This window comes from Trichoderma asperellum, chromosome 2 (assembly GCF_020647865.1).
Source record: "Trichoderma asperellum chromosome 2, complete sequence".
NCBI classification, from domain to species: Eukaryota; Fungi; Ascomycota; class Sordariomycetes; order Hypocreales; family Hypocreaceae; genus Trichoderma; species Trichoderma asperellum.
This window is the reverse complement of record NC_089416.1, coordinates 4757344-4782775: the sequence shown is the minus strand read 5'-3', so window position 1 is coordinate 4782775 and position 25432 is coordinate 4757344. Positions and strand designations below refer to the sequence as shown.

General features: G+C 48.1%; 10 protein-coding genes and 1 non-coding gene across 11 annotated transcripts; 4 read left to right on the top strand and 7 right to left on the bottom strand.

Moving 5' to 3' along the window:
- The first annotated feature begins 1728 nt into the window (after nucleotides 1-1728).
- On the top strand, nucleotides 1729-7119 carry TrAFT101_003875 (uncharacterized protein). The gene is made up of 4 exons (XM_024907302.2): nucleotides 1729-2728; nucleotides 2832-2888; nucleotides 3410-3869; nucleotides 3974-7119. The coding sequence occupies exons 1-4, from the start codon at nucleotides 1916-1918 to the stop codon at nucleotides 4846-4848; spliced, it is 2205 nt and encodes a 734-aa protein (XP_024766357.1). The 5' UTR covers nucleotides 1729-1915; the 3' UTR covers nucleotides 4849-7119.
- TrAFT101_003874 (uncharacterized protein) lies at nucleotides 5798-9024 on the bottom strand. The gene has a single exon (XM_024898898.2). The coding sequence runs from the start codon at nucleotides 8247-8249 to the stop codon at nucleotides 6009-6011; it is 2241 nt and encodes a 746-aa protein (XP_024766358.2). The 5' UTR covers nucleotides 8250-9024; the 3' UTR covers nucleotides 5798-6008.
- TrAFT101_003873 (uncharacterized protein) lies at nucleotides 8972-11068 on the top strand. Its single transcript, XM_024909271.2, has 2 exons — nucleotides 8972-9801; nucleotides 9856-11068. The coding sequence occupies exons 1-2, from the start codon at nucleotides 9537-9539 to the stop codon at nucleotides 10941-10943; spliced, it is 1353 nt and encodes a 450-aa protein (XP_024766359.2). The 5' UTR covers nucleotides 8972-9536; the 3' UTR covers nucleotides 10944-11068.
- An 852-nt stretch (nucleotides 11069-11920) lies between these two features.
- Nucleotides 11921-13503, top strand: TrAFT101_003872 (uncharacterized protein). The gene has a single exon (XM_024907303.2). It carries the CDS (start codon nucleotides 12434-12436, stop codon nucleotides 13235-13237), a length of 804 nt encoding a protein of 267 aa, XP_024766360.1. The 5' UTR covers nucleotides 11921-12433; the 3' UTR covers nucleotides 13238-13503.
- A 298-nt stretch (nucleotides 13504-13801) lies between these two features.
- On the bottom strand, nucleotides 13802-14295 carry TrAFT101_003871 (uncharacterized protein; the record flags this gene model as incomplete). The annotated part of the gene is made up of 2 exons (XM_024909272.2): nucleotides 13802-14078; nucleotides 14171-14295. The coding sequence occupies 2 exons, from the start codon at nucleotides 14293-14295 to the stop codon at nucleotides 13802-13804; spliced, it is 402 nt and encodes a 133-aa protein (XP_024766361.2).
- A 24-nt stretch (nucleotides 14296-14319) lies between these two features.
- Nucleotides 14320-15769, bottom strand: TrAFT101_003870 (uncharacterized protein; the record flags this gene model as incomplete). The annotated part of the gene is made up of 2 exons (XM_066127014.1): nucleotides 14320-14411; nucleotides 14473-15769. 2 exons carry the CDS (start codon nucleotides 15767-15769, stop codon nucleotides 14362-14364), a joined length of 1347 nt encoding a protein of 448 aa, XP_065983122.1. The 3' UTR covers nucleotides 14320-14361.
- An 825-nt stretch (nucleotides 15770-16594) lies between these two features.
- Nucleotides 16595-16690, bottom strand: TrAFT101_003869. The gene has a single exon. It is a non-coding gene; the product is annotated as a tRNA-Lys (tRNA).
- A 618-nt stretch (nucleotides 16691-17308) lies between these two features.
- Nucleotides 17309-18533, bottom strand: TrAFT101_003868 (uncharacterized protein). Its single transcript, XM_024902242.2, has 2 exons — nucleotides 17930-18533; nucleotides 17309-17869 (listed from the first exon to the last, which is right to left on the bottom strand). Exons 1-2 carry the CDS (start codon nucleotides 18365-18367, stop codon nucleotides 17579-17581), a joined length of 729 nt encoding a protein of 242 aa, XP_024766362.1. The 5' UTR covers nucleotides 18368-18533; the 3' UTR covers nucleotides 17309-17578.
- A 1711-nt stretch (nucleotides 18534-20244) lies between these two features.
- On the bottom strand, nucleotides 20245-21561 carry TrAFT101_003867 (uncharacterized protein). Its single transcript, XM_024901659.2, has one exon. It carries the CDS (start codon nucleotides 21497-21499, stop codon nucleotides 20327-20329), a length of 1173 nt encoding a protein of 390 aa, XP_024766364.2. The 5' UTR covers nucleotides 21500-21561; the 3' UTR covers nucleotides 20245-20326.
- Nucleotides 21562-22118: 557 nt separating this feature from the next.
- On the bottom strand, nucleotides 22119-23230 carry TrAFT101_003866 (uncharacterized protein; the record flags this gene model as incomplete). The annotated part of the gene is made up of 2 exons (XM_024904831.2): nucleotides 22119-22781; nucleotides 22838-23230. 2 exons carry the CDS (start codon nucleotides 23228-23230, stop codon nucleotides 22155-22157), a joined length of 1020 nt encoding a protein of 339 aa, XP_024766365.1. The 3' UTR covers nucleotides 22119-22154.
- Nucleotides 23231-23598: 368 nt separating this feature from the next.
- On the top strand, nucleotides 23599-25236 carry TrAFT101_003865 (uncharacterized protein; the record flags this gene model as incomplete). The annotated part of the gene is made up of 1 exon (XM_024902243.2): nucleotides 23599-25236. One exon carries the CDS (start codon nucleotides 23599-23601, stop codon nucleotides 25117-25119), a length of 1521 nt encoding a protein of 506 aa, XP_024766366.2. The 3' UTR covers nucleotides 25120-25236.
- Between the last annotated feature and the right edge of the window lie 196 nt (nucleotides 25237-25432).

Genomic DNA, 25432 nt, shown 5'->3' with positions numbered 1-25432 from the left:
GTAGCTGTATGGAACTTGGAATCAATGGCTCTGTTGGCAACTATGTGCAAGTATGGGGTAGATATTGAGAAATAGATCAAGCTGTGCCAGGCAGTTTCACCGAGAACAGCCATGCGGTGTCGTTATCTCTGCCACCAACCCGGCACGTGTCTTATCTGCTTCTACGTAGGCACTTTGTGTATTGCGCATACATGTGTAGCAGCATATGTATTTTTCTCTCGCGCCCCTGAGGCAGCAGCCATTAGTCTTGGAAATGAAATCTTGCCATTTTTATGAGTAATGCTGCTCGGTGCCTTGGTGCCCCAGTACGTGCTGCGCCAAGGTACCTGATACCTACTATGACGAGTAATTTGAACACTCATTTAAATGAGAGCCATCCAATGCCACGCCTCCATACGCACTTTTAGATGATTAAGACGCTGCGGCTGCTAGTGCTGCTACCAATATGCGGCGACGTAGGATGTGATTTGGTATGAGATGGTCGTACTACTTTGAATGCACTAATAATATGCCGTAGTGAGGTCGAATTCAATAGATCTCCAGGGTTGCTCGTGCAGCTTGAGACTCGATTGGACCGGGTCCAGCGGCAATCCGGCCGCCTTACCGGGCCATGCATCCCCCCAGCCCTCCATCACCAACAAGCATAGGTGGTACTTACTGTGCAGCTGTCCTGACACGGGGTGCAGAGCAGCTAATTCAGCTCTCAGCGAACCGGCAGCTGTCCGTACGGGCGGCTCGCTTACTAGTACGGTCCCAAAAGCTGCCTCCTTGTACGGGGCGTTGGGCTCCGCGACTATCTACTACAGTATTTTAGTGCTACGACTACTGCAAAGCAGTGTGGTAGGTACATTGCGAGCAGGTACAGAGTATGCGTGTCTATCTACGAGTACTAGTAGATATACCAGGATAATACTACTACTACTGCTACCATTGGTAGCAGTGGCTGCAATAGTAGTATCGTAGTATGTAGGTACTAGGCAGTCTGGTATAGAAGCTACCTAGCTGGTATTGTGATTGTGTTGGCTGCTTCTGCATCTGCATCTGCGTCTGCGTCTGCGTCTGCGTAGGTATGCTGCATCCGTGCAGTGCATATCACCAATGAGGCAGCCTTTTGCTTGAAGCAGTTGCCGGTACGCGTGTAGGTACTGCTAACCTTGATACATTGATGCAGCAGCACGTACTCTGCTGCATCTTACATGTATTATCTGCTTCGTATAACCTCGCTATTATACCAAACATATAGCCAGTACCGTCGAGCTGTTGCAATCTTCGGGGTCTGCCTTCATTTCAGCTAGCATCTTCCGGAGAGGGGTGCCGGCACGCTACGTCAAGGGCCTCCCTTATCTCGGGCTGTCATCATCTCCGCCCTTCCAATTGATTGATTTCTATTGTCAAGGCACCGCTCAATTGCTGAGGATAAAACATTTGCCCTCTCTTAAAGATCATTCTGTGCCTTGAACACGCACCTGTAGGAGGCAGCTCCGGGAGCTGGCAAGGAGCTGGCACTAGCAGTAGCCGAGTAATAAGCCCCCTGGTCCTGGCTGGGGCCGACCGCTAAATCACAGCCCGTCTGAGCAGAGCCGACGGAGCACTTGGGCGAGACCCGCATGTACCGGTACAACCAAATGCACAGCTCTGCTTCCCTCTGCGGGAGCTTACCAGAAGGGTACCTTGTCTGCTGCAGTACCGCTCTAGACTTCGCTTTGCCTCACTTGGCGGCTGGCTTTTTTTGCGCCGCGCGCTGCATATCACAAACAACCATCTCTTCTCCACGGTTAGAGCTTTCAGCCCGCCAACCCTCCAGCCCTCCCTTCTCTCCTGTCGCTTCTCTACCGGCCCGGGGTCGTGTTCCCCTGTTCACCAGTCCCATGTCGCCGCTCCATAAATTTCTAAATTAAAACAGACCTAGAAGAAAATGGTTCTCTCCGGAGAAGGTCGCGAAGGCGACGACTCGGCCACCGCTACCGCTGCGAACATTGCTCCTCATCCTCAATCTCAACCTGCTTCTCCCACAAGAGGGGTCTCTGCCGAGCTACAGATCACAGTGTCTGCCTCCTCAGAGCCGACTCCCACTGCCGCTGTCGCCCCTACACCCCCCCTAGAAGAGCAGAAAGAAGAGCAGAAGGAGCAGCAGCAGCAGCAGCAGCAACGACAAGAACCGCCACAGCTGGGCGAACAGCAACCACCGCAGCAGCATCACGAGCCTCCGTCACAACCGCCGCTTTCTCAACAGAACGGCACGAGCCGGGAGTCCGAGACCAACACCACAAACACCACCGCGACCCCCGAGTCCGAGTCCGACATGGCGAGCCATCGGCCAGCGGCTCTCCATAGCCTGCACGCTGGCTATCCCACGAGCTCGGCCTCGTCGCCTATCTATGCTTCCCATACTGCAGGACTTCCCACCACTCAATACGCCTCATATCCCGCAGCCACGGCCGCAGCCCAGCCTGACGCATACCGCGTGAGCCCCGTGAGCACTCCTCAGATGTCATTGCCTAGCATGCGGACCATCGACGCCATGTCGCAGCAATCTGTGCCTCCAATCTCTCACCATTCCATGTCTATGGCCATGAGCATGCCCCTTACTACCGTCTCGGCGGCCCCTCCGTACTTCGCAAGCCACTCGACCCCTTTACCCTCCAACTACGGCTTCTCTCAAGATAGCCTCTCTCGATATCCTCTTCCGCACGATGCTCGACTGATGAACCACCGAGGCCCCAAGAAAGTACGTTTCACAAGGAAAGAGGACAATCCCCATCCAATTGGGCCTGGGGGAGTGCAATTGAGCTGTTATCCATCTGAACTGGAGCTGATACGGTGGCACATAGGAAATTAAGCGACGAACAAAGACAGGCTGTCTGACGTGCCGCAAGCGACGTATAAAGGTGCGAAGATGCATATCCGCAACATCCCTTCCCCAGAGCCAATTCAATTCGATTCTGCAATTTCTTGCTCATTTTCCCTTTTACTTGTTACTACTTTTGTTTTTACAATTTTCCTGTTTATTTTCCCACCCTTGTTTTGCGACAATCTGTGCTTGAAGCGGCTGCGGCTTAGGTGGTGGTGTGAGGAAGGAGAAAAAAAAAGCGGCCCCTCCTATCCGAGCTGAAGCTGCCGACCGAGGGAGCTGAGAAACTTTGAAACTCGTGGCGCGCCTATAAACCCGCCCATGCGTGAGACTCAGCAACAATCGCACCACTGCAAACCTCTTCTCTATTCCACTCGCCAGCCATCGACTGCCTCAGCGCATTCTGTCCGCCCTATAGTCCCGCCGCCAGTGGCTTCTGATTTACTCTTTTTTTTCCTGCCCTCTACATCGTCGTCATTTCTGTTAGCTAGCCTTTTGCCGTCCCTTCTCTATGCGCTCTGCCTGGAAACTTGTGCTGACATCTATCTCTTCTTGTAGTGCGACGAGACGCATCCCACCTGCAACAACTGCAGGAAATCGAAGCGCGAGTGCCTAGGATACGATCCCATCTTTCGACAGCAGGCCGGAACACCCACCGGCACCAGCGCGCAGCCAGTGTCGAACAACCTGTCACAGCCCACAGAATCTTCTGCCACTGCATCTGCGCAGCCAGGATCTGCGGTTGGACAATCTCCTGTCCAGCGTTTGGTCAACACGTACGGCAGCCAATCACCGATGCTGCCAAACGTCTATGCCACAGGCTCCAATCCTTCTACTCCATCGATCACACCAAGTACCTACAATCCTTTGTCTACACCCACCTCGGCACCAGCTTTATCTTTGAAGCCTGATCTTGGTTATAACTATTCTTCCAATATTGACCACGCCGCACGGTCTACCACCTCCATGCCGATGAATCAGTTGTCCCTATCGGCCTCCGATAATAGCTACTTACGAGGTGAGACTGGCTTTACCCCGTGCTGCTTTTCATAGCTTTGGGAAAAAAAAAAGAAAAAAGAGTGAAAGCTGACCCGGGTTGCTAATCTGCTTGTTGTTGTATAGCCAAAAAAATGAAGATCGACGAAATAATCGATCTGTTAGGCCCTCCCGCACCTGCCCAGCAGATAAGCCATACTGAGGAGACCTTCAATGAAATCACAAAGGTCTATCATGAGATGTATGCGAGCGGGCTCAGTGCTTTTTTCGAAACAAGCTGGTACTATTTCACTGAGAACGGCAAGATGTCGTTCCCCAAAGATGCCAATCTCATCGAGCATATGGCTACTTTCTTAAAGATCCTCGAGGGTGTTAGGGCCAATGACCATACCCAGATGGCGTATTCGGGGGTGTTAGAAACCAGAATCGTCTGGGAGTTGGCGTGTACAGCATACCAAATACCGGAGAGGGGGAATAATGCCATGCGTCTCAACCTGCCGCCCGACAACGATGCCACCGAAGCTAGAAATCGTCTTCAGGTGGTCGAGGCCTTACTCTGCGGCGATGAGCTGCTAAACAACCCCCTCTCTCCACCGGTTGCAGATGCTGACCACCATCGCGTTCGCCAATTTGACTTTTGGTACAGTCTAGCCGAGTTTGTGCGCAAGAGAGACAATCCTGGCGCGCCTGCGGTCGTCAAGATAAGAGAGGACATCCTTAGCCGTATGCGTCACCTTTTGGACGGCCGTGAGAACCGCGACGTACTCTATTCCATAGCTGTCGTTCGCGAGCTCGCTCCGGACTTTGATGCCGGATATGCTACAACCATTCCGCAGCACCTGGATGAATCGGACCCAAAGAACAGATTAGCTGTCGCGTCCAAATTCATCCTCGATGAATCACAGGTCACTGGTGGGACTACCAACGTCGTACGTCGATTTAGCGACATCGCCTCGAGAGCATTTGTCAACCCTGGAGTCAACGTCGCACGAAGAGTATAGTGCCCTCTACATCAAAAACAGACCAAATTGCCCGACATCATATCTTGCGCCCGACTCTCAGAGAGCACTTCTATCAGCCAATTTTGTTTTGTGTTTGGATGCTTCTTTAGCCCGCATCAGTATCAGCATATCGGCGCAAAGGTGTTTTACTGCATTGGTTGGAGAGCTCTAGCGAATATCGGAGTTTCTTACATCAAATTAAGGCAGGACTACAGACTTTACTATAAAAAGTATTTCTTTTTTTTTTTTTTTTCTCTCTGTTTAAAATTCATCACCTTTTAATCTTTTCACGGCGTTTGGACACCGGGAAGGAAAGGAGGTAGGCATTCTCTGCTCGCTACCATTTTTTTTGTTGCATTAATTTCCTTTGTTGGCGGCTCATTTGTTCCAAAGTTACACTATACAGCGTGGGCATTGTCATGGCAATTCAAATACCGCCATACTCTGATGTCCCCCTCGTTGTTACATATTGCTCTCTTTGTCACCCCTCTATTCATCTATTCCCATTGGAAATACGAAATGGAGCAGGGCTAGCGATAAACAGAAAGAGCAGGGGGAAAATCTCTCGACCAGCGAGAGGAAAGATATTATATGACTTGCGTCGACCGTTTGATCCCTCAGTGAGCAGCTTTTTAGCTGGGCGGCTAAGACGAGGAGAGCAAAGTTGAAGAATGAACGAAGATAGACATTTTCTTTTTTGTCCAAATTAGAAGGGAAGGGTTCGTTTTTTGAGTAAAATGGCCCTGGAAATGGATTATGGGTGGGGGAGGGGTAGGCTTAATAGAATGGGCGGTCCTATCCATATATAGGCTGCATCAGAAGCTTTCTGATTTCAAATTGAAAAAAACAAGAATACTGCTCCAATCATCAGCGAGTAAGAAATTTCCTTTCAAAGTGTCTTTTTTTTTTTTTTTGTCACATGCATTTTCCTTTGTTTTATTTTCTTAGTGTTTAATATAGTAATTTGGAATTATTAGGTAGGCATACATATAGACTTGGTTCATTATACATACACACACATATATATATCGTTCTCATCTCGTTTCAGTGTATTCCATTAACAACTCTCGTGTTCTTTCAACCTTTAAACACCTCCTTTCTCCTTCCTCTAAATTTATATAAATTTTCTCCAACTAGAGTGTGATGACATTGGATATTCATCATTTCTTACCAAAGCTGCCAAACCAGATGCTATCGTCTGGTCTCATTCCTGTATCGACGCCCTCTAAGCCACATATAGCCCTCTCTTGCTCCTTGACAGACCATCCTCTGACGACGTCACTCCTCACCAGCAGCTGCATTAACATGCCCGATTCAGCGTGCCACATGTTGTGGCAATGGAAGGCCCACATGCCAGGATTATCGAGGACGATGCGTATAACGGCCCAGCTATATCCCTCTACTGTAACGGTATCGCGTCGGAGAGGATTATTCTCCAGGTCGTGCTGCTGGAGAAATGCCGGAAGATCGGCTTCAGAAGGGGGATAACCGCCGCGGCCTTGGAAGAGGACAAAGAATTTGTGCCCGTGGAGATGGAACGGGTGATTACCGTCGTCGAAATTGTTGATGGCAAAGTCAATGGTTCGAATGCCCTCGGTCTGGATAACAAGTTCCCTTTTGTAGTCGTAGGCGAGATTATTGACGGCGATGGGTGAGCCAAGGGTTGTGACATTTGCAGGTGCGTCGAGGAAGCGGTGGAGTGAGGGATGGGTAATATTGGGATGCCAAGTAGATTGGTTAAAAAACCCACGTGATAGACGCCAGTCCCCAATCATAAAGCTGGCGTCAAAACGCATGTATTTGTCTGCGGGCGGTGGATTCATCGAAATAACAGGGTGTAGAGCAGAAACGTTCAAATCACGACAAGTAACTTCAATGACTTCGGGCCAATCTTTGCTATTTGGATATTTGTTTAGTGCTTTAGTTTCGGAAGAGGTGTAGCGGATCACAGCTCGGATCTCGGGTTGCAGGCGATGATTTTTGGTAGTGAAGCAGTGAGTTACCATGCGGGCCCTCATCCAGAAAGCATCGGCGGTGGTGACATTAGTTTCCAGAACAATGCTATAACGCTGAGCTGGGAGGATGTTGAGACGATGAAACGGTTCGGGAAATACATCGGTGCCGTCGACTTCGGTAATGTAAAAGGGATGTTCGTCCCATTGGACTTGAAACTCGGCAAAAGCTCCAACGTTGATAATGCGTAGACGGTGTCGTTGGCCGGGAGCAAGATCAAAAATGGGAGCTGTGGCATTGCTGGCGTCACAGTCCCAACCTTCAAAGTCCTTGCAATCACGCATACCACGACCATTGATGAGGCTGTTGTCAGGGACAGGCTCATTATTCTCCATGTCTGGTTTGAGGTAATCCATCAATATCTCCGAAGTAAGGTTATGATAATGATCTTGAATCATTATAACCCTGTCAGAAGCATATTCCAGCTTCTGGAGAGTGGTTCTCTCGTCTTTGGAGTGAATAACAACAGGTCCAACCAGGCCATCAGAGGCCTGGGCACTATGGTGAGCATGGTACCAGTATGTGCCTGACTGATTCTGGACCTGGAATTCGTAGGTGAAGCTTGAATTGGGGGCAATAGGGCATTGGGTAATGCCAACAGCACCATCCAGGGAATTCGTGCCATTTTGAAAGAGGCCGTGGAAATGTATTGACGTAGCATTGATAGCCTTATTGTCAACATTGACACGAATAGTGTCACCGTCGTTACACTCAACCAGCGGTCCCGGAAACTGGTTATTGATAAGAATCATTGGCCGAAAGACGCCATCGGGGTTTAGGCGTCCGTCTACGATGGTCCAATTGTACTCTCTGATAACAGGATCGGCGTCAAAATCCCAAGAAGGTGATAAGATGTACTGTGAAGTATCTCTTAGTCTTGGGATTCTCGACATCTCTTCATCGTAATGAATGATGGTCAACCCAATATTTTCTTCATCTGCTTCCTCGGCCGCATGTTCGGAATCAGCCTCATGGTGATCAGTCTCGTCTCCGGTGGGAGACTCTTCCAACTCATGGGAATCTGAGAGTGGATTCTTGGAAAGCGCCTGAAGGCTGAAGGGGACAATGGAGAGTGCTAGGATAGAGATGGTGGCAATAAAAAAGAAGAGGCTTAGCTTCCATAAAGACAGCTTCCGTGATCGAGAAGGACGGAAAGGCGACGAGCTCTGCGAGTGCTGAATAAACGGCTGCTGCTCACCAAGCTCCTGATGAGCTTCTCCGCCGGCAGCATAAGGCGCTCCAGGAGTGTCCATTGAGCTAACCATGGACACTCTCGAGGGCTGCGGGCTGGCAGAGTCGATATTGTCATGGTACGACAGGCTCCGAACTCGGGCCCTTTCGATGCTATCGCTGTTGCCTTCGCCAAGATGGACACGGACCGAGTTCATAGCTCTTTAGCCCGGCATAATTGTCCTATCAGAAGGCAGGAAAACACAGCTATAGACAATGCTGCAGTAAACAATCCAGACCAATGGTGTGCCGAGAAGCGCAACGACCCTGCCGGATCTCAGGCCGAGCAGCTAGAGCAGGGCCCGGGCTGATGACGGACCACTCCCGGGAATAGAAGAGCGGTTGACGACAGCTCCGGTGTCGAAAATGGCGTAGCTGAAATATGCAGTGAAGTTGATCAGGCTAGCATGGAACGCGGCCAGACGATGGTGTTAGTCGAAATGCATGTGAGAAGTACGGCGGAGGGAACAACGTTTGGGCGTTCGGGAGAGGCGTGTCAGCGGGCGTTGCAGCGATTGGGTGGCGGCCGGGTCCGATCGACAGCTTCCAGCCCAGAGCCTCTGCGCCAGGCGCTGCTGTAAGAACCTTTGAGCCGGCTGAGGCTAGCTTCTGGCTGAACAACTTCTCAGCGACGAATTTTGCCGGTCCGGATACCGAGCACAGACAGAGTGGAAGCCCTAGCGGACACGAGGCTGTAGAAGCTCAATCGAATCGACGACGATGGTCTGCTCGAGATGCGATGCGCCTCTCGACGGCTTTGTATCCCCCACGTGTCGGGACAGCGGATTGTCGAGAGGAGGTTTGCGGTGGACCTGCAGCGCAAGATGCCGACGTTGGCGTTGCCACTTCTCCATATCTCCTACCTGCCTGGGTAGCATAGGCAAGCTAGCCAGCCACGACTAAGTTGGATGCTTCTTAGCGATGTGGGTTCCGGGCTGCTTGGCTTCCGCACTCGTCCAGACAGACATGCGGGGATGGAGCACTGTACAGCGCCAGCGCGTCTAAGTCTGTCAAGCCACTGTTCATCATCATCTGCTAACACAGTCCGCGGCGCTCAAGCCATGCCAGCAGGGTTCTTTTGACGACGCGTCATTTCCAATTCTTGCTGGGCTGAAAGGACCGCAACGACTGGCTGTCGCCTCGGTCAACGAATGGGCGGATGCCGTTTACCAAGCAGAGCCTAGCCTGGACCGAACCCGGTGCGCATGTCGACAGGGTTATGGAGGAGGCGGGCCTTCGCACGGCTGTCACAAAGTAGCGTTGAGCAGACAGCGGGACTGGGAAGGGAGCGAGAGAAGGTCGATAATCTGTGTAGCATTGCATCAACTGTCTCGGAGCGAGGCTCTATTAAACCCGGCGACCCTCCTGCAGCGGGCTCTTCTCTTCCTTTCTCCATCCTCCCTAGCAACGTTCGTCAGGATCAGGACTGAGGAAGAGACTTCAATATGCTGTCCAAGGCTGTTTCTCTGCTGGCTGCTGCTGGCCTGGCCTCTGCTGGCGTCGCCAAGGAGCCTTGCGCGCCTTCCAAGCCCGTGAAAACCACCACTGCCTGGGAGACGGTTTATACCGCCACCGGCACTGCTGCCGTTGCCGCTGCTGCTGCCACGGCCAAGACCAGCAGCCCGACCAGCCATGTCAAGGGCAAGGCTTTTGACCGATACGTCGTCATCTACTTTGAGAACCAGGACTATGGCAAGTCTGCTGGCGACCGTAAGTCGAATCATGTTGGAGAGCATGTCTGTGTTGATACTAACAGAGTCGTAGCCAACTTCAGCTTTTTCGCGAAGAAGGGTATCACGTTGTCAAACCTGTTCTCTGTCACTCACCCTTCGCAGCCCAACTACCTCTCTTCCATAGTTGGTGACTACTTGGGTATGGATAACGATGACCTGTGGGCCACCGACTTCAATGTGTCGACCGTCGTCGACCTTCTTGAGGACCGTGGCATCTCGTGGGGCCATTACGAAGAAGACATGCCCTACTCTGGTTACGAGGGCTTCAACTACATCAACCACAAGAACGGTGCCAATGACTACGTTCGCAAGCACAACCCCGCCATCCTCGCCAACAGCGTGGCACACTATGAGCAGCGCCTGTCTCAGATCAAGAACCTGTCTCTCATTGACACTGGCAGGTCCATGTTCCACAAGGACCTAAAGGAGAACAAGCTACCCCAGTGGATGTTCATCACCCCCAACATGACCTCTGATGGACATGATAGCAATGTTGGCGTCGCTGGCCAATGGTGCCGCACTTTCCTCGAGCCTCTCCTTGATGACAAAAATTTCATGCAAAACACCATGGTGCTTCTTACTTGGGACGAGAGCGAGACTTACACCGATCGCAACCGCATTCTCGGCATTTTGCTAGGAGACGCAATTCCCAAGCACCTTATTGGCACTACTGACAACAACTTTTACACTCACTACTCTGAGATTGCTACTGTCGAGGCCAACTGGAACCTCCACACTCTGGGTCGCTGGGATGTTGGTGCCAACGTCTTCGACTGGGTCGCCCAGAAGACTGGTGACCGTCTTCGCAAGTGGTCGTCCACAAAGGAGCTGGACAGCTACTACTGGAATGTCTCTTACGCCGGCGTCTTCAACGAGGACGGCGGTAACAAGCAATACCCTGCTCCTAACTTGAAGCTCGACCACAGCTTCTCTGGGCGCACCATCTTGCCCGCTATTAAGAAGACTTGGGAGCACAGCAAGCTTGGCTCCTACTACGCCGACACCATTGAGCTCCCTGACGGCCTTCATCCCCCAAGGGCTACGCTCCCGTTTCTACTAGCGACTAAACGTTGCTTTTCTACTGTGCTTTTTGAAGTAGTATATATATTATTTAGTTAACTTTGTGTTTGTTTTGCAAGGGGGGGCATAGTTGGGAAGGAAGAGTAAATCATGACGTTCGTTGTACTTGACTTGATAGCTTGAACGCTAGCAACACCAAACAAAAAAGAAATATTTGACACGCCAATTGGCAATCATCTGCCTATCTTGCTCTATGATGTCTGCACAATCTGCGAACACTGCTCTTCACACTAAAACGATCAACGTCGTCCGCCGAGGGGAAAATTTTCAGCAAACAGCGGTAATAGCGGCCTGTTTCCTTGTCCGGGTTTAGACTCGACTTACACCGGCTCGTGCACGGCGCCACCTCCGGCACATCAAAAGTCCCAGCTTCCTAGTCGGGCAACTCTCCAATTTTCTAGTCACCCAACAGAAGGAAAAACAACTTATCTATCATCCATCGTTGTATCCATCGTGCCGGGTTCCCCTCTTTTCTCCTATTGGTACTTACTATCATACTCGGCTCTTCATAGATTTTTTTTTTTTCCTTCTTTTTTTCCTCTGTCTCTTTCGATTGAAAAGTGCACGTTGCTGAGCAACTGTACAACAATTAATATGTGAGGATCAACCGTGAGGATGATAAATAGACCATCTCTTAGATTGCAGAAACGAACGTCTAAACAGGAGTCGACAGAGAGAGAGAGAGAGAGAAAAAAAGAGTGCATCAACCTATCCATCGGTATCCCCGCTCAAGCGGCGCCACCCCACGTCAGCCAAGAATCCCTGCTTCTCAAAAAGGCCCTTGCCCCAGTCTTGTGCGCCTGTCTGCCTTCTTTCTCCGCGCTCCCTCCAAATCAGCGTTCATGTGTTTTTAAGCACAGGGATCTTTAGGCGCACGTGGGTCGGAACCGAGCCTCTGCTTGGAGCAGCCACCCGTCAGCGTGCCTGGATCAGCTTTTGCGGCTGGTCGGCAGGAAAGCTGCCGAAGGGGGCTTTTTTTTTTTTTGTTAAAGAGACATTAGATGCCCCCTTTGAGGTGTCAATAGCCCTTCTTGCGAGACCCGTCGGTGTCCTGACTTGGATTGGCGGCGAGTAGAATAGACGTAAAGATGGGCATGATGAGTGGGCTGCGCAGCTGGAATGTTTGCCCCGGGGATGCAGATGCTATTTGTCTACGCGATGTAACATGCGTGGAGACGCAAGGGGGTGTACTGAGGGACTCTTGTGTAGCACTGCATGCTCAACTGATCCAGAGTTGGAGATCTTGTGCGCCGGCTGAGTGACTATCCTATAGCTCGTGCTACTAACACTTCCGAAATTAAGAAGAAGGTCTCCAAGAAACTCTGCCGAAGAACCGATTGCTCGATTATAACACTATTTTGTCTCAGACAGCTCTCGATAGCCTCTTAGCCGATAAGCTGGTTCACCTCCCATACCTGTTCTCTGCCCTCCGTCTCGCTTTTTCGTCCCCTTGTCCACTAAGCAGCTATCCCAGAGCTCGTCTCTCTCAATCGCCTCTCCACCTATCTCGATAACCCAGAACGACCATCATGTCAAAATCAAGAAGCCCTCTCCTCATCAGATTTCTCTCAGACTTCACCCTCGGCTTCTCAGATGGCTTAACAGTGCCCTTCGCCCTCACCGCGGGCCTCAGCTCCCTTGGTCGCACCGACACCGTCATCTACGCCGGCCTGGCGGAACTCTGCGCGGGAAGTATCAGCATGGGCATTGGTGGCTACCTTTCTGCGAAAGACGAGTTGCCCTCGGAGCAGGCCAAAGATCAGGATGGCGACGAGGAAGAGCTTAAGGGCATGCTGCGTCACGATGCTGGGAGTGACGCCTTGGATGAGAAGAATAAGGATGCCCAAGAAGCACTTGTGAGACGGCACTTGGAGCCTCTCGCTCTGCCAAGCTGGATGGTTGCGGATATCATGTCGACTGTCAAAGAGCGCCAGGGCTTATACGATGCAGCCCGCCAGCTACAGTTCGCACGATCTGAACTCTCTGTCGGTGAAAACTCGTATAACAGTGGACAGCTGCCTATTTCGCCAATCGTTTCCGGTATCTCCATCTCTCTAGGCTACATCATTGGCGGTGCCATTCCTCTGCTTCCGTACTTTTTCGCTGCGACGGTCGGCCTTGGTCTTCGATGGAGTATCGCGGCGTGCCTGGTGGCTCTGATGTCTTTTGGCGCAGGCAAGAGCTGGCTGCTGCGAAGCGGAGGCGCGTCTTCCAGTTGGATGCGCTGCCTGTGGGAAGGATTACAGATGATGATTCTAGGTACCGTGGCTGCGATAGCATCGGTATTGTGCGTATCGCTGCTGGGAGGGGGTGACAACGAGATGAAGAGCTGAAAACTTCAAGAGAAGTTTTTTTTTTTTTTTTTCCTATTCCTAGAAGTAAGGGAAGTGACATGAATAATTATTTAATTATGGGAACTATTGGCGTTGGGACTTGGGCGGCAACACACATTCCAGCGCAGGCTATGTACTACTTGTTCAAAGCTTGCAAGTATTGAATCATTCTGGGTTACATGGTTTTGGCCAGGAGGCATATTTTCCAAGAATGGCTTTGCCTGACTATGAGAATAATAAAAAATCATAATGTTATAACAATCAAGCTTTGGTATATCAGTGAAAAGATTCACTCGACCGCTTTTCCTAAGGAATAAGAAGTTGCCATTAATGAACGGCCTAGCTCGTGTTAAAAAGGGCTTGATCGACACATTAGATCTTAGAGAACGAGTGATTTACCAATACGATGTCCCCCCCCCCCCCCCCCCCCCAATTAGATAATGATATAGACTGTAAAGACATTCCGGAGCACTATAACATTAATGATGATCCGCAAGATGGATGCTGTGATTATACCCAATGCTAGAGACCAAGACCATACTACTCAAATTGATAGCATTACAATTACTGACTTTGTAGCGCTAGGAATCGCGACTTAGCTCCTCCCGAAGCCAAAAGTTTCAGAGCATCGAGCTTATGGCCGAACAATTCATATGACTCACAGGAGAGCCTAAATAGCTCCTCATACCACTCTATTCTTGCGGCCGGGCTCTCCCAAATCATTACTCCCATGAAAAGCTGGTAGTCCAGATTCTCAGTGGTTTCGGCAGGCTGCCAGCCCCCTGCATCGCTAACAGAGCACGCTCTGGGGACTCCTCCTACTTGAGAAGGTACAGTCATACTTTTTACCAAGACCAAGAGGTGTATAGTTAGTTGAAATGCTCAGTGTGATAAATACGTGTAAGTGATTTAATAGATATTCAGGTAACGAACCGGTCAAAAGCGGCATACGCTTGTTCGAAGAGCTCGCGTTCATACGCGCCTTGTGGGATGTAGAAGGTGGTCAATTCGATATAACGTCTTGGATCGAGCCACACACCAACGGGACTGCGAGCCATGGGGAAAGCCTTGTGTGTTATTAACGCTGCTAGATGTGTGGATGATACGGCAAAGGTATCCAATATCTAACGATACTCGTGTAAAGCAGCTTCTCGTGCATGTTCGTCATTCCAGACTATATATAAGATGAGTTAGCCAAAGGGAAATACAATCACAATCATTGGTTAATTTCTGACCTGTGAGCACGGCAATTTTCCTTTTATTTTCTACATCACGAGCCCAAAAGGCTTTAACAAAACCCGCCAATGCTCCAATCTCGTTATTGAGCTGGTTATATATTTGAGGACCCCGAGTTCGCAAGGCATTGGGTTTCAAGTACATCCAAGCGACATCCACAAAGTGATAGCCATGAATGGGCTCCCATCTTGGCTGCCATCTCCAGGTCATTGGCATGTTTCCCTCGTATACTTCACCTTGGGGTATGAATGAACCCTGGGGAGCTGGGAAGAGCCGTGTCCTCGCTCTTGCATCGCTTATACTGCGGGTAAGGGCCATATGTGCTTGCTTTCTGATATTGACAAGATCAGCACTACAACGATGCGGGCTGTTCGCTTGGAGAATATAAGCTAAGCTGGGGGACTGTATAGCTGGCTGTCGCGGCGGATCATGGTCTTTATCTTGAAATTGGTTGATGAGTTGGACCGTTTTTATCGAGATCGTTGGCTCATTGCCACTAGAATATGAGAGTGAAGATTGAAAGCCATCGCATAGACGCTCAGTGCAGTTACTATCGTATTGTTCTCCATCCCAGGCAAGAAACGCGATGAAAGTGGTCAGAGTGATCGCGGCGGCAGCTTCAGCTGGCGTTGGATCGAAGAACGTCGACGCATTGTTCTCGAGCCATGCAGTATGAGAATGTTGAAGGCCTTTGAACTCCCTGGTCATTGAAGCAGCATGTGTATTCCAACTCTCTTCAAACGCTGCACGAAGGTTCAGCGATGACGTAGCTCGAGCATCAAAAGTGACTGACACAACATCAACAATGGTAGCTCCGTCAAGCCATAATACGCCCGATAAGTTTAGTTTAGCGCAACGATTTGAAACCTCGGATTTAAGCAACCCAATAAGAGGGCTGAAGCCTAGAGAATACTGGAACTTTCGCCAGGCGACGGCACTATCCCAGTGAATCATGCATAGCAATGTGGCCGGAGGCTCATCCAGTATTGATCCCCATTTGACAGCACAGCAACCAGAGATGGAGCTGATGTATTGCAGTACCGAGTCCCATAGCTTACGAGGTGGCTTGGAGTTATCCAAGATGTCGATCCCAGACTTTAAATGGAACTCGAGGATACTGAGGATCGGTACTGCTGGGCTTTCGTCTGGGTGGATTCGGCTCCAAAGCACGCCGTCAACAGCAGGGCCGAAGCGTGGATTAACAGTACGCCGTGCCTCCTGTTGACGCTGAAGCCATAGAAGCCTCATCTCGCGAGCTATTCGCTCATTATCCTCCTGGACCTCTCGGATCGACATGGCAACAGTGGTGATGATTAAACGTAGATGATGCCTCTGGTCGAATTGAAAGTGTTAGTAGGTGCAACGCGGGGTGAGATGTTAATGCGACCAAGGTTCCTTCGCGGCATTTGAGAGCTTCCCCGCCATTTCAACTATTCGGACCTAAAGGATTATACGAAGCACGTAGTTCAAGCGGCGCTACCTCAACAGGTGTTCAACATAAGACCATTTTGAAACTGGTGAGCAGCCTGACATACATGTGATTACTATAGACGTACCTAAGCAGAAGGACTGGGGAATCCTATGTAGGTTTCACCACACTCGGTAGGGGTTCCGTACAGGGCGAGACTGTTACCAAAGTAAAAATTGGAAATGATAGTGCTGGGAAAGTTTCATGATTCTGATTTTCGTATAGGAAAACAAATAGTATCACGATATGAAATGTCCCTACAGAGTTCGACTATTGATGCTGATGGAAAGAGCTGCACTATTAACTAGTTGCTCTACTATAGATGACTAGATCTAGCTGAACTTTATGCTCATCGAATCTATATGCATGCGCTAGTACTAGAGGTTGGTTATGGCACTCATTGGGCCCATCCGCGCTCCATATTCATATAGTTGTTATTTAGGGTAATTTGGCATTTAGTCCTCATGAAGAAGATGATACTCGTATCTAGTGTCACACTGGATAGACAAACAGGCGTAGTAATTAAAATGTCTGTAGCGGACTCGCCGTGCTCTCTTCTGTAAAGAAAAAAAAAAAATGCTTGGATCATTCATTCATGGATTATTAAACAGCAAAAAGTGAAGCCAACTCAGTGTTGGTGATGTTATAGGAAAAGCCCAACGCGGGGGTCGAACCCGCAACCTTGAGATTGTAATACAGAACGTGTACCTCATAAGAGTCTCACGCTCTACCGATTGAGCTAGCCGGGCAAATCACGTGACAAATAGCCAATCAATGATCACCAAACTGAGCTCGAGGCTTCTAGTTGGAAGGTGCCGATTTATTTTTGCATATGAGCCTCAATTGTATGTTTTTGCCCGCGATTTGGATGGCTTTCTACCTTAGGCATACATCAATATGTGGCTGACAGTAGCAGCGCCTTTCCGGCTCACTTGTAACACGGAGATTGGCGTTCTCGATCAGCTGCTCCTTGAGCACATACATGCTGTCTTGATGTATTAAATCGTGTACCTCAATTTGTACAAGTAACTGAAGTCTTCGGCCAAGATAGGCGCTGTTTTCTCTTAATCAATATCAAATCCTAATCTTGTGTAAATAATTCGATGGGTTTATATTTTTCATTAACTTAAAATTGGTGCTATGTAGACTGTCTTCGATAAACTACAGAACTCCAAATGCCAGCTTATGCCGCTATCCGGATGCAATCACTCATAGCTGACAATGAACCATCTCTCGTTACTACTCTTATTGCTCTTGTTTCCCTTCTTTCAAACCATAACGATTGGGAAGGGGCGGGAACAAGCTCGATTTTTTGAAACATGTATTTTATAGGCATGCATTGTCTATTGGATTGTTTCTCTTTAATTGAGGATGCGCAAAATTCATGATTAAACATATTGGTCATCTCTACCTACTTTTCCTAGCTGGACGGAAGCTGCTAAATTATCATCTAGTGGCATTACAAATCGTGATATATAAGTTTATATTTATACTACTTTTAGAAAAAGTATAAATTAATACAAAAAGGCACTGATGGGCTGTTGGTTCGTAACAGCATGCTCTATGTAATTCTTTAACAGCTGAGTACTGTGTTTGCACCCAGTTGAGCTCTAGTTCTTTTATTGAACGGGACATATCTAGTGCTGAACAGCAAGGCCGAAGACATGAATATCAGAGTCGTCGCCACCTTGATTATAGTTGCCCATCTTGAAAAAGGCCTTGTCTGTAGTGAAGTATTGCTTCAGGGTCTTGAATGCTCCACCGTTAAGAGAGAATTGGAGCGTACCACTCTCAAAGCGCATCTCATAATTAAATCGGCTGCCAGGAGAGACAGTGCCAATCTTGTTCAAGTCCTGGCCCTGACCCCCAGTTGCAACAAACTCAACACCGACGGTGATTTGGCCATTGCCGTTATAGTAAACCTCAGCCTGGATTTGTTAGCAACATAATTGATGATTGATGCATAGTGGTTTTTTCACACGACTTACAAGAGGCTTGTTGTTGGAGTTTGACTGGAACACCTGGCCAATGCAGATGCTGCTACCACTGGTGACGAGGAGGTCAGCCGTCAGGCGGTTGGTTGCAGCACTAGAGCTCCATGGATTAGTCTCGCCAAATTCGGAGCGGCAGCGCGGTGCACCTGGGAAGGTAGCACAATTTCCTCCTCCAGGAGCCTTCATGACCATGGCACCATCGCCAGACTCGGTGAAGAAGTAATGGTGGCCAGGATCTTGGTAGCCACCGCAACCCTCGAGGCGTGAGGCAGGGATTTGATCTGGATTGTTGGTGCTGCCGCTTGGCAACTGAAGAACGAATTTGCTGAGGTCAAAATTGCCACCGGGAGCACAGGATGCGTTTAAGGCGGAAGCAGCTGAGAAAAAAAGGGTAATGGCAACAATGGCCATATTAGACTTCGGGATGAGCATTATGACAGTGGAACGAAGGTTAGACCGAGCAAAAGTTGGTTTGATGAGATAGATACCGCTCTTTCACGAAGGCAGCATTAACCTTTATACACTTATAGTAGCAATGGATTGAGCTTGTAGAATTGATTCCAGCCTTCCCCCCCTACGACGTTCCACGCTTACGCGGGGGCGAGGAGGGAGGTTCGCTGACCACCGAAAAGCCTCCGGCAAGTTCTAATTTATACACCAATGAGCAAGCCCACACAATCGGAAAAAAGTCTTTCCAAATGAAACACACCGGGGTCACCCCTGGTGCCAATGGAACCTTGTAGCGGACTTATTGACAATCCAGGGGCCCAATAGCAGGGTACTGTGAAACGCGTTAACTCGTTTGCTGATGGACGTAGTGGTACGCTCCCAGCTGGATGAAGAGCCAGCACTACCCTATATCAAAACCCAGAATATATATTATTGATTGTTCACGTAGCGGCCATTCCGGGGTTGAGCGCACTCACGTTCCGTATGACATCTACTGAGAAATAGAGCATTGAAGTCATCTCTACCAGATGACTTCACCCCGCAACAAAATGCATGCTGCCCATCAGCGTTGATGTTATACCATCCATCTGATGTAATCCAGAAAACCGTCCTCTGCGACTTACCATTTGACAAATCCTTGCATATCATGAAAGTCGTCTGCCAGGAACTAACGGTCATCTGCCCGCAATCTTCGGCGAGAAAGTCGCAAGTGTAGACTACGCCGCCAATTAAAAAATATTATTTTTAAGTTTTAAAAAAAACTTATAGCTAAATTAAAAATAAACCATAAGGCTAATATAATATATTATTTTTATATAAATAAATAAATTAAAAGAATTAATTAAATTATTATATATTAATAAAAATATAAAAGAAATTAAAATTAAAGTAAAAATATAATTATATGATAGGGCGCATGTTGGCTTACAGATTGTCGGAAGGAGTTATACTGAAGAGAAGATGCTTGTAATTGTTGAGTATGTAAGCGAGTTATTATCTCAAGATCATGCTTAGATGGACAATATTTGAGTTTATCTCGGATAATCAGAGAGGTTTTTTTTATAACAGACAATACAAGTAAATGTGCTCCCCTAGGACTTCTAATATTTTGCCGCTCATTTTCCAACCGCGTAGTTTTGATGCTTGGTCGGGGATTTATTGTTCCCTATAGGAATGCATAGCCGGTTAATAACGGATCACTTTCCAAAGATGCACCACTGTTTCGAATACACTCTCTATTGCAAGCAATTCCACCCTGTACCAGCTCTCTACCAGCAATGGCCACATCAATGCGGCCTCACGGACCCCATCTGATATCTAACCAGCTTTCATGATGTAGTCTTCGACGGTCACGGCGCATATTAGCTTACGTATTGCTTAGTTGCCTTCGTTCCATCTTTACTCTTGTAAGTGGCTGCAATCCAAGTTAAGGCTGTATGGAGTTCATGTACTTACCTTTCTGAGCAGTCCGGATAGTAATAGAACAAAGTTGTTCCTTCATCAGCGCTTCTCAATTGAAGGGTTGTGTATCGAACTTCCTTCGCACCACACTTTGGGCATGTTTCCTTAACCGCGGACCAAGTATCCACGGGTGCCAGACGCTGTACTTGCTGTGTCGTCTCTCGCTTCTGACGAACAGAAGGGAAATTGCTAGTGGATGAAACATTAACTATGCCGGCTAAGAATTTATCTGGGGCACACTAGTTAGTAGATCGATCTAGCGCGAAGGCGACAAGCTTACTCTTGTTCATGGAGCCACAACAATCGCACCGAATCATTGAATCCGGAGAGATGTCGATCGTTTAGTTATTACAATGATGCGGCCATTCCCAATAATACAGCCACTAGCAGATGTGTCAAACAACTTGGCATTCTTGTACTTAATATTGCATGGTCAAGTGCAAATCAAAGCTAAAGTTTGTCCGTCAATTGCAGATTTCTCTAATTATTGATTCCTGATATCAATTTATGAACCATATTCATAAAACGCCTCCTGTACTCAATCGGATCCGTTGTAATACTCATTGGGCCTTTTTTGGCATAGACATTGAATGTTTTAACAAGTCCAGACAGTATCTTCGGCTGCAGCTTGTGTCGGGCCCAGAAGAAATCTATGATAATGATACGATATGTCCATTTGCCGTCAATTGATGTTACCCCATTTCTCCAAGTCTCTTTATCATATCTCCTAGCAGCTGGTAGAGTATCATCGCTTGCAGCAAACTCCGTAGTAGACTGCGACTTTATATGTTGACCAGGACCAGGAAACTTGACAAGGAACAGAGAATAATCAACCACATTTGAGTTCGCAAGGAATTCTGTATCTGCGTTCAAAATGTCGAAAATCTGATCTGCCATTTGTGCCGAGACTCGTAGCCGGCTGGGCATTTCATCAACCAGTTTGTTTTTCACATTTTTGGATGTCAGGCTGCCGCCTGCAATATCGCGCTCCGGGAAGAAATAATTATCTGGTTTTAGATCATAGGTACTCCACTGAAGCCTAGCATTCTCATTCTTCTCATTCTCCTTTCCGTGTAACAAATTCTCCATGACAACGAGCCGAGTTGCTGAGAGACCTAGGAGCCTGCTCACATTTATTCCTGGAACATATAGCATGTCCGTGATGCGGACAAGAAGGCTGCCAGGATGAGTCGTCATATGGTTCACATAAGGTCGAAATATTTCGTGCATAAAGAAGCGGTATTCAAACCGGCGATCTAGCGATTTAACGATGTACTTTCCGTTGCTGGTCATAAGAAACGTGGAGCCGCTATACCCAAGATCTCCAACCGGAATAAGTTCCGCCTCCCAATTTCGTCTGTGTCGTGACCATGAGGCATCTGATATAGCTTGGCAAAATGATGCCAAATAATCACGTTCTTCAATCATCCAGACTTCATGCCGCATTGTGAGGAAAACAGAAGAACAGTAGCGTGAATATTCGAAGTCGAATATGGGGGGGAAAATGCTGGCTAAACAGAAGAAGAGGTTAGCCAAACACTGGACAACCCGACCTGTTTTCGATGTGCCATCTTCTAGAGGCTCAGCATCATCTGCAACGTCACCCACGGCACGAGCAACAGCAGTACAAATGTTGTGAGTTCGGGTTCGCATCTTTAGTGTACTAATTGCTGCGTATGGATAACATATCACCGGCCATGCGCGAACTATGTCTTCACAGCGCACTTGGGTAGGTCATCTTTGGAGTAGCTCGAAAGAAAATAACAAGGTTACATACATATTTTAGTAGAGGCTCGGCTAAAGGCAAGTTGACGTCATTGCATACATGCACAATTCAATTTCAAGCTATGCTGAAGAAAGACCATGACAAGGCCAAACTATCAGAAGCTCGTTGTTTTATTTCGAAATGATTTACGTGTTAAGAGACCTCTTTGGTGAATTATCGAATAATTGGTCGAAGGAGTGGCTTTGGTCGTCTCGTGGTAGACTCTTGCATTCATCAGTGGCGGCGTACATCGGGAATGCTATTGAAACCGTAACACCACCATAACAATTTCTACCTGCACCCAGTATATAGAATTCTGGTGGATTGCACCAAAGCAGGCAGGCCTTTGCAATTCATACGATGGTATCTGTAGCTAACTGGGAGTGTTCGCCGTCTTCTGTAGCGGTAAATTCTAAGAGCAGCCATTTTTAGTGGAGTGTAGCTGATAGTGCGAATCTACATGATCAACACTCCTGAAGTGCACTGTAATTTATAAAGAGTTTCCCTAACGTATTCTATTTGAATGTTCCTAGGTCAATTTATTCACTGCATAGTGGCAACTAGTAGGCGAGTCAATGAATGCATGGCGGCTTCCACATACTCTTCCATAGACAATTTCTCTTTGGGCTTCGAGTCAAATACTTCAACAGAAAGCCAGCCCTTGAAGTCTGTCCGAAGCACAGAATTCAGAAAGTCCTGAATCGGCAGATACCCTCCGTTAAAGGGCAGTGGGCGATAATCATGACTCCATATCGATCTTGCTCTCTCCTTGGTGTTGCGTAGAGGAGGTTTCATCTTGTACGCATCTGAAATCTGAAGCAAGAAGATTTTATCTCCAGGAACAGTCTGTTCCAACTCGGCCAGACTTTGTTGCCAACGGCTGTCGAGCTTAGCTGGGCTGAAATCTTCAATATAACCCGACTCTGTAGAAGGATCCCCATATTCTCCACCAGCTGATTGGAAAGTATCTAGGCAAAGGCCAATATTTCTGCGATTAGCCTTGCGCGATATCTCCCAAACGTCTTTCCATGTTGAGGCATATGTTGCCCAACACCAGTTCTCATACGCAAGTCGGAAGCCTTTCTCCGCCAGCAGGTCCGCCAACTCCTGCAAATCTGAAGCGTGGTCGTCCAAGGAAGATGATATATCTTGGGCATCTGATGATCCGACCTATAAATAGTTAGGTATCAATGTATTCGGACCACTTGGCTCTGGGATGCGCTTACCTGTAGCATGTCGGTGCCTAAACGCTCCATAATCCTTATCCATCCTGTGGCGCGTGTAAATGCTTCTCTTCTCTCTTGTGCGTGTGTATCTTTATTCCACCCCTCAAATCTTGAAAAGGGTTGCAGCATTAGAATAACAAGACCAAGTTGATCGGTTAGAATTCGTATCTTCCCAGCTACGTCCGAAAGGGTATCATAGTCATCTTCTTCTAGTTCTTTCCCCTCTATATCGCAGCCATATGCTAGTATGTCGGGCATAGATATTTCTATTCCATCAAACCCGGCATTGCGAATGGCCTCTAACTTTTGAGGAAGTTTCGCGTCAAAGTAAGGAGGGATACTGCAAGACGCGAAAGAAGTAGGAATGCTTTGACCTTGGTATTCGATGCCCATCGCGACAATACGAATTTTCCCTTGAATAAAGAATCTCACACTCTGATAAAAGAAACCACTTTCATAGAACAACTTGAAATACTTAAGACGGTGTTGTTCGCAAGAGATATAACGTCATGCTGATGTTTGCAGTGTTGTCACAACAATTGCGTCATTCAATTAGCACAGCTCAGCCGTTATTGAAGTAGCTTTGAAGTGGCAATTCTGATGCAAATGAGAGTTAAATTGATGCGTCTTCCGGTAATCACATCATATTGTTCTCTGGTGTTTGAAGATAGTTCTGCCAACGTGCCTTTTTTTTTTGTTCGCCTTAAGCCTTACGTATCTTCAAACAAGCAACCACCACAGGTATTCAATCGGGTATAATCATGAAATTCAAGCAAATCGGTATTGTTGGTGCAGGGAGTATGGGTTCTATGATGGGATTCGCCTTTTCCGAGCTCGGCCTCGACGTGTCTATTTGGGATGCTAAGAGCGCGAATGTCGACGATTTTATGAAGCAGGTTGATCAGGCTAGCAGTTTGACTGGTAATATTACTGGCTTTTATGATGTATCAAGTTTTTCTGCTAGCTTGGGACAGCATGGTGACCGAAAAGTGTTCTTATTTTCCATTACACATGGCACGCCTGCTGATGAAGTTTTGAAGAAAATTAAGCCAGAGCTGCGCAAAGGCGATATAATTCTGGACGGTGGCAACGAGCATTACAGGAATACCGAGAGAAGACAAAGGGAGTGTCAGAATATTGGTGTTGATTGGATTGGAATAGGAGTGTCTGGCGGATATCAGTCTGCTCGACATGGGCCTAGTTTGTCCCCTGGAGGAAATGCTGCGGCATTGAAGGAGGTTATGCCGCTACTGGAACTATATGCCGCGAAAGATCCTAAATATAGTGTTCCATGCGTATCGAATATCGGACCAGGCGGCTCAGGACACTTCGTTAAGATGGTCCATAATGGCATTGAGGTTGGTATGCTCTCTGCTCTCTGCGAGGCTTGGGGTTTCCTGCATAGTGGAATGGGGCTTGACTACGATCACATTGGCGAAATATTTGCAGCGTGGAACGACAATGGCGAATTACATACAAATTACCTGATCAAAATTGCGTCGGATATTTGCAAGACAAGAAAAACTATAGACGGCAAAACAGCGCAACATGAGGGCGGCCACGTTCTTGATGATGTCCTCGACAAGGTTGTACAGGATGACGATGGCACTGAAGGAACGCCCTCATGGTCAATCATGGAATCGGCAATGAGACATATATCTTGCCCAACCATTGCAGCGGGATTTTACCTTCGAGTGACCTCGGGAAATCGCGAAGAACGTCTAAAGATCGCTGACAAGTTCTCTATCCCCAAACCGAAGCCTATTCAGGATATCGAGGATACTGGCCAGATGATTGAGGACCTCCGTAAGGCCGTCTACTGTGCCTTCTTGGCCTCCTACTACCAAGGATTGGAACTGATTGCGCGGGCGTCCATTGATGAAGGTTGGAATATCAATTTGTCTGAGTGCATTCGAATATGGCGCGCAGGATGCATAATTCAATCAGAATTCATCGCCGACCTACTTGAGCCACTTTTGAAAGAGAATAACTCATTGACAAACATGAAGCTCTACAGCTCCGTCGGGCGGGAGTTGCAGTGCAGCTACACAGCACTGAAAGAAATTGTCTCTCGAGGGATTGTAGCCGACCATTATTTGCCCGCACTCTCTGCCACACTTGAATACGTCAAGTATACCACAGGAAAAATGCTTCCCACAAAGTTTATGGAGGCGCAAATGGATTACTTTGGAGCTCACTCATACAATAAGCCTGGCGTGCTAGGCGAGGACCCTGGTCCGGTAGCGAAAGGACCGCACCATTTTGAGTGGAAGCCAGCTTAGACGACATGCACAGCAGTTGATATGCGTATTTGACACACCCGATTAAATTCCATTATTCAGACCAAGGTGTAGATTTGTATGTAAAGACAAATAGCCGATAACCTGTAAGACGCTCGCTTGTCATACAAACCTCAATAGTATATGTATACGTAAAGTGAGTTAATTGGCGCCACACACCGAGTGATACGCACTAACAGCATGGGCTATTGTGCACATACTTCGCGACGTAAAAGACAACGGGCAGATCTGAAAGTAGCAGGTCGCGTCATCGCCAAGCTATAGGACATCGAAGTGCACATGTCATAGATTGCCT

What these genes read in the sequence shown, in the direction of transcription:
- TrAFT101_003875 (XM_024907302.2), top strand. Translation starts at nt 1,916, where the DNA reads ATGGTTCTCTCCGGAGAAGGTCGCGAAGGCGACGACTCGGCCACCGCT. An exon ending in ACCACCGAGGCCCCAAGAAA is followed by an intron (nt 2,729 to 2,831) that starts GTACGTTTCACA and finishes GGTGGCACATAG; the next exon opens with GAAATTAAGCGACGAACAAA. An exon ending in GCCGCAAGCGACGTATAAAG is followed by an intron (nt 2,889 to 3,409) that starts GTGCGAAGATGC and finishes CTCTTCTTGTAG; the next exon opens with TGCGACGAGACGCATCCCAC.
- TrAFT101_003872 (XM_024907303.2), top strand. Translation starts at nt 12,434, where the DNA reads ATGTCAAAATCAAGAAGCCCTCTCCTCATCAGATTTCTCTCAGACTTC.
- TrAFT101_003867 (XM_024901659.2), bottom strand. Translation starts at nt 21,499, where the DNA reads ATGCGAACCCGAACTCACAACATTTGTACTGCTGTTGCTCGTGCCGTG.
- TrAFT101_003874 (XM_024898898.2), bottom strand. Translation starts at nt 8,249, where the DNA reads ATGAACTCGGTCCGTGTCCATCTTGGCGAAGGCAACAGCGATAGCATC.
- TrAFT101_003868 (XM_024902242.2), bottom strand. Translation starts at nt 18,367, where the DNA reads ATGCTCATCCCGAAGTCTAATATGGCCATTGTTGCCATTACCCTTTTT. An exon ending in ACTCCAACAACAAGCCTCTT is followed by an intron (nt 17,870 to 17,929) that starts GTAAGTCGTGTG and finishes TAACAAATCCAG; the next exon opens with GCTGAGGTTTACTATAACGG.
- TrAFT101_003873 (XM_024909271.2), top strand. Translation starts at nt 9,537, where the DNA reads ATGCTGTCCAAGGCTGTTTCTCTGCTGGCTGCTGCTGGCCTGGCCTCT. An exon ending in TGGCAAGTCTGCTGGCGACC is followed by an intron (nt 9,802 to 9,855) that starts GTAAGTCGAATC and finishes ACAGAGTCGTAG; the next exon opens with CCAACTTCAGCTTTTTCGCG.